General features: G+C 33.7%; 1 protein-coding gene across 1 annotated transcript in view; it reads left to right on the top strand.

Annotated features, from left to right (window-relative positions):
* The window catches only part of ZDBF2 (zinc finger DBF-type containing 2), a 32818-nt gene extending 26341 nt beyond the window's left edge, over positions 1-6477 (top strand). Inside the window, exon 6 of the mRNA XM_070731985.1 lies at positions 1413-6477. Coding sequence (XP_070588086.1) covers positions 1413-3945 — 2533 coding nt within the window. The 3' untranslated portion in view covers positions 3946-6477. The remainder of the gene's footprint in view (positions 1-1412) is intronic.
* Positions 6478-14392: the final 7915 nt, after the last annotated feature.

Genomic DNA, 14392 nt, shown 5'->3' with positions numbered 1-14392 from the left:
CAAAAGATCTTATTTTTACAAAAAATTGTTTCTATTAACTTTAGATTGGATTTATAAATGGACTTATATTTGGACAAAGCATCATTGATTTGAAGTTGTTTGATAATATTAATACCATTAAGGAAAAGTGCTCTCTGAAAAGATGAAAACATTGTAAAATGCAAAATTAAAACTTAAAGCATAAACTTTGAAATATGGAAATATGGAAATATTGAAATAATGAAGACATCAAACCCTCATGCACCCTTGCACACGCTTACCAACTTGTGCACATTTGCTTGCACACTTCACTTGCCTGCACTAGGCCTCTTGCACACACTCCCCACCCCCTTGTGCACCCTCTCTATGGTGTACCTGTGATGCATCCTCCTCAAGTCTGTCATCTACACACCCTCCTTCCCCTCTAACACCCCCCGCCCCTTCAGTATCTCATTACCTCCTGGAAGACAAGAATTTGAAACTTCCTACTGGCTGCTCCACTGATTGTGGGAAGTCGGCAGGAAATTGCCTCATCTAATAACTGGTATTTAATTAATGACGGCAACTGGGAGTATAGGGATTGCTGTTGCTAAGCAATGTGCTTGCATTTTTTGACTATTATTTAATGACAGAAACCCCAATTCTTGTTAAGTCGAGGGCTACATATAACTTTTGGCTGATCAATTTTTAAAATTACTGTTTATGAGAAGGATAAAGAGAGAGACTAGTAGCATCAAAATAATCCCACAATCCAGAATAATCCTGTTTAACTCATGTTAATTAAAATAAACTTTAATATTTTTATTACTTAGATATTTGTAGATTTGTCTGAATTTCTAGTGGAAGTAATTTTTTTTATTTTTGTGTATATAGCAATATTGAGTATAAATTATTCTCGTCATACATTTTGCTTATTCTGATTTTCTTTAAAAATCAACCTAGCTAAGGTTAGTTTTTCAAGCTATGTTGGCTTAAAAGATAGTTAATTAATTTGCAGATTTCTGTAATGCCATTTCAACTAATCTGGTTAGTTTATGATTTGGTATCTTATGTGGACCCAGACATGAACTGATTCTTGTATCTCAGAATATATTAATTACTGTGAACTGAAATATTAGACACAAAGAATAATTATGGAGATCATGGTGTTGTCTCCCCAATGATACAGAATCTTGAAAGTTCTCTTTCATGCTTCATCATTATATAGCAGTGGGATTTAAACAACATACAAATCCATGAAATTCAGAGATCAAACTTGTAAGTTTCTGAGTGGTTTATAAGCCAGTTTGATTTGCAGCTGTACTGCTAGTCATCCTACTGTAACAGGAGCATTAAAGTTTTATTAACTCTCCTGGCTTTTCATCCCTTAGTTGCTCATTCTGCTTTAATGTTCAATAACTTATAATATTGATGTTTTCCCCCCCTTTCTCTAGACCAACTTACGATGACATGCCATTCAACTCCCAGCTTCTTGCAAAAGATGGGGCTGCTGTTTCAGTTGAAGTTAAAGAGAAGGAAAGAGAGACGAGCAGGGTGGAAAATCCAAACACTGAGAGTGGATTCCCTGCTGAATCAGACTGCCTTATTTCCCAGGGCTATGAAAAGCAGGAGGAGGCTTCTGTAGAACTTCTACCTATCCAGACTCTGGGAAGGGGGCAACAACCCAAACTAAGAGCTTCACAACAAAATATGGATATTTCCAGTAATATAAATAATCCAACAAACCTTTTGACCGAAAAGAGCAGTCAGAAAATCTCATTTACAGCTAAGGATGTTTTACTCCATCCATTACCTGTTAGCCAGGTACCATCTGCTCCTCAAAGACTTGCAAAAAATATTAGCTATCCAGTAAAAGCAGATGACATACGTGAACAGGCTACCCAAGATATATGCAACCAAGATGGATTTTTGAATTCAAACAGAAATTTTGCTTTACAGCCAGTCCTGTCAAAAACTGTGTCACGTTTACATGAGAGTCCTGTCTATAATAAAGGGAACTCTTTAATCTCAGGTCAATGTTTTTTAAAGCAAGATGACTTAGAAACTCAGGATGCAACTCAGATTAATGTCTGTCTCAGGAATGCTAGAGAACCTGTGGGCACCAGCAATTCCCTGAATTTTCAAGCAGTTTCCCAATCACCAAGACAAAAAGAACATTTGTGCAGAAGTGCTGAAAATTCTATAAATGAAATAATTGAACAGGTCGTTTTGAAATACTGTTATGAACCTCCTCCCAAAGAGTTGCCTTGCAGAGAAGAAGATACAAATTCCTGTGTAAATATTCTGTCACTTTTGGATCATAGTAGTCTGCATGGTTCAGATATGAGTTTTGATTTTGACCCAGCTGTTGATTCACAAGCAAACCTGTCCAAGTTAGCTGCTAAAAATCTAGAACTTCTCAAAGAAGCTAAAGTAAATCTACAAGATGAAAACTATGGCACCCAACTCAGCTCCATTTTTAAAAATGTTTCTGTGCAGCAAATAGAAGCAGAAAATGATATTTCAATTCAAAATGAAGAACCAGTTCTTCCAGCTCTGCCTCATGTGCCTCCTTCCTTTGTAGGAAAAACCTGGTCCCAGATCATGTACGAAGATGATATGAAAATTGATGAACTTGTGCGGGATTTTAGAGAAGGCCGCTTCCGCTGCCATTTTGATACTGAGGCTTTGGCTCATCGTATACCGAGGAAAAAAGCTCAAAAGATTGATAAGAGGATCAATGCAGTTGCACCTAACAAAACAGAGGCTGGGCCCACTAAAGGGCTTCCAGAATTTACGGATGGACTAAGTGATGGTCCTGACTTCAGCAACTTATCTGCAACTTCAGAAATACATGTTCCAAAGCCCCTGAGGAATCCACAAAAAAGAATTTTCCGCCTTGCCTCAAGATGCCAAGTAGTCAAGGTTAGCCATGGCACACAAACAAGTTTAATACACTATCCGGTAGTAAAGCAAAAAATAATTAGGAAGGACTGTCAAGTACAAAATCAGACGGCCAACCTCCTATGGTCAGAAAATGAGAAAACACCTACCATGAAAACTAGGTTATGTGCTCTTAAGCTTCCTGAATCTTATACCAAAATCATGACCCCTTTACAGCCACAGACACTAGTCTATGTCCTTTCATGTCCAGAGATGAAACAATTTAGGAACAAGGCTGAAGAGATTCCCAAAGTTAAAAGTCACAATTCCACAGATAGCAAAGATTCTGTAAGGTACAAGTACAAGCAGACCTCTATTAAGTATTACGATCCTCTGACGAATCGAATTTTAAAAACACCTCCCAAATGCATAGCTGGGGGGAAAACAAAGAAGCCAGTGCATGTTCGACAGCTATTCAGGAACCTCAACTTTGATGGAAACAGGAAGAAACAAGCTGATATCCAGCATGTATCAAAGCCCTGCAATTCCCCAGACAACCATACAGCACCTCGCTTGCTTGACCCTGTTAAGGAAAATGGTATGAATTCAAATCATCATAAGTCAGAGGACCCTTCTATTTCATCCGAAAAATCAGAATGCCTGGTCTGTAACTGTTCAGAGAAATGCTGTAAACACTTATTTATTTCTCCATTGAAGTCACATCAATCACAGCAGGAAGGTGACTTTCAATTCAATCCATTTAAGAGGGAAGGAGTCAAATGTCCCTTGAAACCCCATACTGCTGATTGTTTAGAAAGAGACAATCCAAAGAAAACATGGCAGAGGAAAAAAATCAATAGTAGAGAATCAGGGTTTCCAAAAAAACCTTCAGAACTAATTTTGATCAAACATGATCTTGTTAAGAAAGGCAGTAGAAAACAACCACCTAGAAGTACAACTCAGCAAATAGAAGGAAAGATTAAGAAAAATTCTTGTACTCTTAAATCACCTGTTCTCAGGCACCACTCAAAGAACACTACCATAAAAAAGTATCTTCAGAAAAAAAAAGGTGATATTAAAAAATTGACAGTGTCAAGGAAGTAAAAAATAACATTTTTGAACACTGCAGCTGCAATGGGTATTCCAGAAAAAAAGCAGAGAGCCTCTGTAAGGACTTCTTCCAAAGTAAAGGCATGGGAAGTGACCAGAGACAAGAATCTTTTTTGCACTGTGAAATAATGTTGTTCAGATCATATGTATTTGCTTTGGGATTGTCTTTAAGAAAAGAGAGAAAAAAGTGGGAATGGCTTTTCAAGATAATAAATCAGAATTAGAACAATTTCGAGGTCAAACAGTAAGCTAATAAGTCAAGAAGTGGTTCATATTGCTATGTTTGTGACTGTTCTGCACATTACATATTAAGTTAAAACTATTTTTAAGCAGTAAAAGCCCAGTTATGCAGCTTGCTATATATTTTTCTCAAGCAGAGTATTATTTTCCTCTTATAAAACCAGTGTCAGTCATTGAAAGAAGTTTATCTTTTACATGAAGCTCAGCATTGATGTTAAAACTCATCCCAAAGCAGTGTGGAACCAAATGGGCACTCCTGCTATTTGTTAAGATTGTCAATTTCCCCTTAACTTTGATTGTGTAGAACCAGGTTTTTTGGAAATTGCACATGGAGTTTTACGATGTATGCATTGTATTTGAAGAAGTAACTTTACCTTATCAATAATCTAAATTTGGATTAACACATAGTGATTGTATTTTAAATTAAGATCACAAATACAAAATCATCCTGCCTATATTTGTTACCTTCTCAAAAGTATCGGATGTCTTTCTAGAAGGAAGCTGCTGTTGAAAAATGTTTTTTCTTTTATTTTTTTAAACTTTTTCTAAAAGAACAATTGATTTTTAAGATCATACAGAATGGTTCATCAGGACTGCTGTGTATAAGCAATATTTCTACACACAGTCTGCCCTTAGAATGCATTACTACTTAGTTTTATCTCACAATATATTTGTGAAAGCATTTTAAAGCAATTTCAATATGTAAGCAAGTTTCTGAAAACTGCTACTTCATGCTTAAAATAGATTTCCAACTTGAATTTTTAAAAAGGTAAATGATTTTATTTTAACTTGCATTAATATGTTTGTTAAAACATTTTCTAACAGCATATATACTAAGTTATATGTTACTCTGAAATACAGGTAATTCTCTACTTAGAACAGTTTGTTTAGTGACCATTCAAAGTTAGAATAGCACTGAAAAAAGTGAGTTATGACCGTTTTTCACAGTTACCACCTTTGTAGCAACCCCGTGATCATGTGATCAAAATTCAGCTACTTGGTTCACTGTTGCTATGTCCCGAGGTCATGTGATCACCTTTTGTGACCTGACAAAGTCAGTGAGGAAGTTGGATTTAGCTAACAGCAAGATGACTAATTTATCAACTAGCAGTGATTCATTCACTTAACAACTGAAGCAAGAAAGATTGTAAAATGGGACAAAACTCACTTCACAAATTTTCCTTAACAATAGAAATTGTTGTTGGCTCAATTGCGGTCATAAGTCGAGGACTACCTGCATAAATTAATATAAAAATTCTCCATCTGTATTGATTGAATTTCTGTTTTCTGATGATTTCAACAGGTATATGAAAATAACTATTTTGTTCAAACATTCCAAGTGTTTGGGATGTTATACTGGATATTACTTCCAGTATACTATTACCACCAACTATTGTAACATAGTAATTAATGGGACCCTGAACATATACTATGCTAATACAAACATATTTAAACAAAAATACTTTAGCTGATAATTTTGTAACAAAGTAACATGATAAAAGATTTATTGCAAGAAAAAAATCAAGTTTTTGTGTTTATCTGCAAAATTTCACTGATGCATTTATGATTGGTAGCAATGTCATTGTAGCTAACATGCTGTTTTTTTACATTCTGTTCTGTAAGTTATTATGAGTATTCTGAGAAGAGTACATTGTCTTGTCTTCATCAATTCTAAAATTGTACATATTTCTCTATATCCTGCTTTCTTAATGTTTCCATGTTTCCCAACCTCAGGATGCACAAGGCACAGGCTGTCTAATGATAAAACATTTTTTTATATTGTATGTTTGTTTGATTTATAAATTGGTTCCTCAAACAGAGAGCCATTTTTAAAATAGAATATTTTTAAAAATGGCTATATTTAAAAAATTTGGATAATTATATTGATATATTGATATATTTTCTTTAAAAGAGGAAGAAGTATAACATCTTATTTTTTGTACTGTAAAGAGCTTGGAATATACTTTTGGAGAAAACTGTGCAGAATTGAAAATTCTATAACTATTACTTTTGAATATGCCTCAATTCTGGGTTTAAGATTATGGTTGGTAAAGTAAATATTGGAGAGAATATATTTTGGTTAAAACTGTATTTTATCAGTTCATTGGTTTTATGGATAGATTTTTAACTTATTATCTTATATAATTACAATATGTGGAATGCTCAACATTTTAATAAATCATTCAGGATCCAAAACGTATTGTGTAAACATCTATAAATGATTTCCTGTACCTGTGCCATGGGCATACCTGTTGTGTGTTCTAATTAAAAACTAACTCAGTTTCATATTTTTATTGGCTGTCAAAATTTTGAAATGTTAGGAGGTTGGCTTCTATATCGGTCTTTTTATATATATATAAATATAAATATATTATATGTTATATATATATATATTTGCTATTAATTTCCCATTCTGTGCCTGCCCCATTCCCTTTTATGCTACTTTTCAGCTTCCAGTTTCAGACTGAATCCCCAGATTTGCACCTCAGAAGCTTCTAAACAAACATAGATTACATCTCCTCATGTTGCAACAAGTAATTTTGGAATAAGGTATACCTGGGGGATTTTACCACTCTTGAGGATGTCCTTGTGTGCACAGAAGCCCCCTTTTCTGATAATGAATATTATATGAATGATTCGCTTCAAAGAAGAGGAGCACAGCAATAGAAATGTTTTAATGAACATTTCATCAATGCTGCATGAATATGTGTTAAATTTAGGCATGGAAGAGAAATCTGTTTTATGGGACTGATGCCACTAATATCAGTACCGGGGGCGGGTTCCACTTACCTTCACCACCAGTTCGCATTGTGATGTTTCATGCTTGTGAATGAAGCAAGTATGCATGCATCTCCTTGTGCAATTCTGCTGCCATGCTTGCTCCGTAGCTATAATTAGCTTGAAACACAGCTGTTTCAGTAAAGGAATAAAGGTAAGTATAAACCCGGAGGTGGGCAGGAGGGGTCCTTTTCAAACAACAAAAACTTCCAAACAGTAAAAAAAAATGGAATCATTTTTTAAAAAGATGCCAGCACCAACCAAACCGGATCCATGACGCCATCATGATGTCTCCAGCGGGTTGCTGTCGGTTCGGGGGATCCAGTCCGAACCAGGAGGGAAACACACACACACCGGATTCAGTACAGCATTTATTTTTCAGGGTAATACAATGCAGTTTAAAAATTAAAATGTATATTGTAAAAGAAAAGAGCTTTTAATCTATGTTAAGGAAAAAGTAAGCATGTAACCCTAAAAATATTTCAACACTAGACATGTACAAAAATTAAAATAAATTTTCAGTTCTTTTGTTATATTTACCAACTGTGGTAGAAGGGTGAAGGATAATTTATAATTTGGAAAATAGAAACAACAGACCAAAATGATAGTCATCCATTTCTATTTAAATGTCAGAACTGAGATTTTAAACAGATATCTCTAGGATCCTAGCATAAAAGACATTGTTTAAAAACTCACTGAAAGATTGCCACATCACTGGAAGGGCTTGCTATTGATGCTACAGAGTACCCATGGGAACCATTTCCCTAATTACATTTTTGCAAATAAACGTCTTAAAATACATGTAAATTCAGATTGGGAAAAACTTCCAAAGCTCTGACAGTTTCACTTCACATGTCTTCTAGAGGAAAGTGGGAGCAAAATAAAAATTATATGTTATGTTCAAAATAATATAGCAAATAGATCAAATAAAGCTGAAATGCCATTTTTAAAAATAGTAACATTTTCACAAATAGTTACCATCAATATAGGTCAACACATTTTTTTTCATATTTTTTACCCTTTGTGCAATTTATAAACATAGAAATCTGGATATTAGTTTATTAAACCTGTGCAAATGCTGGTTTTCCATTCGAACTTTTCTTCATTTTTATTGTTTCCCTTTATTTATTAAATGAATAAAATGTTTAATTTCACTTGCATTCATTAAGGTACTTCCATATAGGTACTCCTCAACTTATGATGACAATTGAATCCAAAATTTATATTGCTAAGTGAGACATTTGTTAAGTGAATCACTGCAGTTGATAAGTTACTAATTCGATTGTTAAGTGAATTATAAATTAATTATTGACTTTGCTTATCAGAAGGTGGCAACAGGTGATCACATGACTTTGGGATTCAGGAATGGTCATAAGTATGAACCGATTGCCAAGCATCTGAATTTTAATCACATGATCATGGGGATGTTGCAAATGGTCATAAGTCACTTTTTTCATTGTCATTGTAACTTTGAATGGTTACTAAATGAACTGTTGTAAATTTAGGTCTACCTGTAATATCTCCATACCAAAATACACAAAAACAGATTGCCAGTTACTTTGGTAATACCATTGACAAACAATGTTTATATGCCTAGGATTCTAGAGTATTTTATATATTTATAATGAGGGAACCTATCCATTTAGCTGCAAGCACACTATAGTTGTTAACATCCTAGTGTCAGTAAAATTGAAGTATTTTTGTCCTGAGGAAAGCAATCATGCTTGAAGTTAAATTGAACTGAATTAATTTCAGTTTCATTAAAATCAAAATAAAATCATCTCTGACAAGATGGATGGCACATAAATTTAATGAATAAATAAATGAATGAGAAGGGTGTTTGTGAGTGTGACATACCGAAGATACACCCCAATTACTCATATTACACCGTTGCTTTACACACTGAATGAAATGGCACTTAGTTTTGCCAGATACTGTAAAATTCAGTTACATACTGAAGTTATCTTTAATATTTAAAGTACAGACACTTTATTTCTTAGGCTCAGCTGACTTAAACTTCCTTAGGTAACTGCTAGGATCCTATTTAGGAGAATGGGTTCAATCACAGCAGGTGCTCTAAAAGAGTAATATAGTTAAAATTAAATATTACTTAGCTGCAACATTATAAATTTCTTTCATTTTATTTGTACATTTTAGTAATACAGGTAGTCGTTGACTTACAATAGTTCATTTAGTGACCATTCAAACTTACAGTAGCACTGAAAATAAATGAATTATGACCATTTTACGATTGTTACAGTATCCCCAGAGTGGTGGAGTTGGAATTCCAAATTTATCTTTTCATTATGAGGCTTTCCAGTTACAAAAATAAATAAATAAATAAATAAAATGATTATTAGCAGAACTGAAAATAAAAATCTAACTTGAAATTGAAGTCACTGAAGAATACCACAGGATGCTCAAAATTGCTGATTCCTACCAGATACTGTACTTTTAAACAATTTTGAGCCTTTTACAATCTTTTTTGGAGTGCTAATTTTAAAATCTGAATGCAGTCAGTAAAAATAGTAGCAACCTTTTGTTACCCATACTTCTATTTTAAGCTGTCCTAAATTCTGTCTAGTACTACATGTTATATACCAAGTTCAGTCAGAAAATATATAGACTGAAGACTTTGATCTATTAAATTAGAAGTGATTAGTTCAGAATGTGCTCAGCTATTTCAATTACAGTTTAGATCCTTTCTTCTTAATTCAACAACACTCAAGCAACAGACCATAGACAAACTTTGAAGCAGAGTTATTGACTCATTCAGATTAATCTAAAGAGTTATCTAAATTATATAATATTGTCCCAGAAAAAATACTTCAGTTCTAGTTTGTTTGAAAATGACTTGGGGAAAAACATTTCAACTCAAAGAAAATTAGCTTAAACTATTAAATAGATGATATACAGATGATGTGTGATTATTTTTAAAGCAACATGCAGAAAAGTTTTTTTCAATGGCTGTAAAGAAAATGGAACTTATTTTCACTTGTAGCAATTGTGTCTGATTTTTTCTTATAGTCTGGGGTATTTTGGGTTATTGATAAAACTAGAAATCAAAGAATTAACTTGTGTCTACAATTTGCTTTGACAAATATATTTTCAGGGTCTAACATCAATACATTTTTTAAAAAAACTGATACTTTTATTGAATGCAACTAGAATGTCCATAGCTAAACATTAGGAAGTTAAATCTGTGATGTTGGTTCTTTGATATGGCATATCACAGCAGCTAAGAAATTGACCTACATTCTTCAGCTATACTCTGGTCAAATTAGACTTAAAGCTTTCTCAAATATGTGGTTTGATTCCATATCTTATGCTGTCCAGGAGAACCATAATTGTTTTATCTCAGGTGAATATATTAATGTGTGGGAAGAAAATTAAGGTATAATTAAAATGTGGTTATATTAATTGTTCCCTTTTAGCCTTTACACGCATGGGTTGAATTTTATTGCACTGTTTATCTTTTTTTTTTTTTAGAACTAAATCTAAGAAATAGGATGGATGTTTGGCTGAAGAGATGCATATTCAACAGCCATTCACAATAAGTCTTCCAACTATTTGTTGGTCACAGAATGGACTTTGCCTATTCTGTAAAGCAAAAGGTATTTGCTATAGAACTGGAATTACCATGCAATGTTTCAGACATAGAGGTAACTTCTTTATTAGGCTATAATCTGTCAGACAACATTAAGAGCACAGCAGAATTTTTTTAAATCCCTAGAGAGCTTTGATTTTGTTTTATTTGTTGGTTTATTTATTTATTTATTACTCCTACAGACTATGCTATAGCCAGAAATCTCACCATAGCCTTCTTTAAATTGTTGATGCCAGCAGCAAGTTCTATCTGAAAAAAACAATAAGTTGGATCAGGAGAATTTATTTATTTATTTAATTGGATTTGTATGCCGCCCCTCTCTGAGGACCTGGGCAAACACAAGCAATTGGAATAATTCTGTGCTTGCCATTTTCCAAAATAATTGCAGCTCTTTCTCCTACAGTATTTCTCATAAACCATAATATTCACCTCAAATCACAGAGGTTTTTTTTAATGTAATAAATCTGCAACCACCCCATAGAGATTTTAGATCTATGCTGTTTTGGCTGTAGCTCTTTTCTTACACACACAAAGATTGATCTAATAGACTGCAAAGAGTAGCACTGCAGGAAACTCTAGTAAAAAAAAATCCTTCCATTATTCATTTATATAAAACACCATGATGGAAAAGAATGTGAGGGACCATTTAATCTCATCCAAGCAATCAGGCCACTTCCTGTACCACAATGTTTTTTGGCAATGAATAGAAGAGTCTGTTCCTTCACTGCATTTGAAAGCAATACCTTTTAGTGAGACTAAGCCTTCTGCATGCTATTTTCCTGTTTTCCTTACTCAGATGTTCCGATCTAGAGAACCAGAAAAATGATGACAGTATGCAGTACTCAAACTAAGCATTTTTCTTTAATCCTCTAGTGGGAAAAGTCATCGAAACAGCTGTGCTAGATCTGTTGAACCAAAATAGATTAGCTATCATACATAGAGAACAAGTAGTATTCCATAAATAAGAATAAATACCATCTGGTATCCTCCTGATACTTTTTTTTCTTACCATTTTGTATCAATGTTTGTTTTTCTCAAGCTGAGCCACCGTAATCCCTTAAAAAAGATTCCTTGCTGAAACAAGCACCAGCTCTTCTTGTTCTTAAGATGCCCCAGTTCCTCAGCATGAGACTCTTATTCCTCAACTTCTGTGAATCAGTGTTAGAACTTCTGTTTTCTGCAGGATATCTAGTTTTCAAGATGCTTAGAAAGATCCCAAACCTCTACACTGATTTCAGTTAAAATTGCCCTATTTTGTTCTCATGCATGGCTCTGGGGTCAGGTTTAATCACATTCTGTTGAAAAATAAAAATGTAAAAGTTGAGGTTTTTGCACATAAATCAATAAAAAAACTAATAGTCTTTTAACCAAAATCTCTTCCACATTTGGGCAACATATAAGGTATGATTACCACAAGGTGATCTAGAATAAACTAGCTGGTGTTTCCAGACCTCCAGGTTGCTGAAACAGGATGAGTGATTTTTGCACACCTCTAGTTGGTGACAAGTCTAAAATATCAACAGAGAACTTTGGGACTGAAAATATACACATTGTTCAGGAGAATTGAGTTATTGAAGCAAATATGTCACTGATAAGACATGTAGGAGACAAATGGTACATAGGAATTAGTAGTGAAAATAAATGGATATAAAGCCACACCAAATTAAATAAAAATTATGGGTAGAATCTGAAAGGGGAGTCTTTCCAATTTAGAATTCTTCAAAAGTTAACTTGAATGACAACGCTGTGGAAAACCTGTAAGTATATTGCAGAGAGTAAGGTGGTTGCCTTGCTATGCAAAACTGTTACTTAAGCAAAAGGGCTGGAAACATTTTTGAAGTCCTGATTATCAAGATATCTGGTAGTGACTCAGGCAGATTTTTCCTTAATTCACTGGAGAAGAAAGAGAAGTAGAGCACAATCAGATTTGCAGGATTCTGTTTTATTGCCAATCTTAATAAGAGTACTTACAATTCCTTTATTTGGAATTGATTTCCTCAACTGGGCTACCTATTGGGATAAGACAGTATATTTTCAATCCTTTCATGATTAGACTTAATTGATTAAATGTTTAGAATGAAGTGAAAACTTGCTAGCAACAATGATTAGAGTATAGTGTATTTTCAGAATGAAAAAAATATAACTGAGATTTAGTGTGTTTACTTCTTATTAACAATGTTAGTAACTTTTTAATGTTTGTGTAATTAGTTACCATTCATATAATATTTTATTTCAGATTGTGGCTGGTTTTGAAGTTTCCTTCCACAACCTCATGGCTTCTGCAGTTAAGACATTAGGACAAAGCAATCACAACTCTCTTCCATTTAATTAATGAATTATTGAGAACATTAAAGGTTGCTAACAATAAGAAAAACTACATTAACAGTTTTATCTGACAAGCTCTCAATTTAAACATATTATATGTATATATTGATGGCACAATAAATTTTGATATCTTCCTCAGCTATATGAAAAACTGTTATTTTAAAGGTTTCTCAATATTTTTTCTATTTTATGTTGAGTGGCTTATTTTAACCACCAATATTTCCCCTCCTTAAAAGAGAATTTGTGCAACTCTATGGAGAAGTATGCCTTGCTCCCACACTCAAACATACTTATTCAACTGTAGGACTAAACTACTATCAACTGTATTTCCAGATAATATGCCATAAATTATTAGTACAATGATGACTGATTTTTTTCTTTTTTTCTAACGTTATTAGTGTTCATAGTGTTATTTATTTAATTTTTGTGCTCAGCACTGATATTCATAGCCAAGATTAATAAATTGCTATATAGAACATGGCAAAGAGACATACTGTGGATCTTTAAATCCCGCTTTGTCACCAGAGTAGGTACATGATTTCTTAATACTTATTGACCAGCAGCTTGTGGATATTTCTTTTTTTACCAGCAGCCAGGTGCAAAAAGTTAAAAACAAGCGGCTTTATGACTAATGATGTTTATGTTAGATGAGCATGACAATCCTTTTTATTGTACAGAGGAGTTTCTGCAAGAATGGTTCTGAGGATAGAAAGAATAAACATACAAAATATATGGATATTAAGCATGAGTACAAATTTCAGAATAAAGTATATGCACAGAAAGCATAGAATATCTGTATGCCAGATGTATAAATAGATAAACTTTTTTTTCATTTGCTGTTCTCTGTTCAAAATATGAAAATGGTCATGAAACTGTTTATATCGCCTATTAAAAGTGAGTTCTTCAGCTGATGCAAGACAATAAATCAACCAAACATAAGTTTACAAGGATCATATTTCACAAATGTAACCACCTGATTCTTTTGACAATGCAACTGAATGACTTAAGACTTTCAATTAAATTATATCATTTACTACATAGCTCATACAGCAGAGCCTGACATGGTCCATTGTTTGTTTATAAGCAGAAGTACTTCATCTTAGATCATGAACATCTGCATTACTCCTTAATCAGCATAAATTCATATATTTCAGAATCGTTGGTTGTAGTTTAACCTGATAGCAATCCATTTCCGCATACAGGTACACTTTGCCTACTCAATCAATAGAATTTATTCATAAGTAATGGTCTTTAGGGGATGGCCATCTTTGAAAGAGGCAATTTGCATTAGGAATCCCTGAATAAGTAATGACAGAAAGATTAAGCCTTGCTCAAGGTACAAGCATAGTAACCCCACTTTTTGTGCTGAAAAAATAAAAAGAATAGGTATTCCTATAGGGAAATTAAACTTGGCAAGAAAGGAGAGGGAAGGACCACTGGCCTCAGTTTTTGGTGGGGAAATGCCAGGGGACCATCCTCTTCTCTCATGGG

The sequence above is a fragment of the Erythrolamprus reginae genome, chromosome 1, assembly GCF_031021105.1.
Source record: "Erythrolamprus reginae isolate rEryReg1 chromosome 1, rEryReg1.hap1, whole genome shotgun sequence".
Classification (NCBI taxonomy): Eukaryota; Metazoa; Chordata; class Lepidosauria; order Squamata; family Dipsadidae; genus Erythrolamprus; species Erythrolamprus reginae.
The sequence above is the reverse complement of the archived record's forward strand: the minus strand, read 5'-3'. Positions and strand labels throughout refer to the sequence as shown.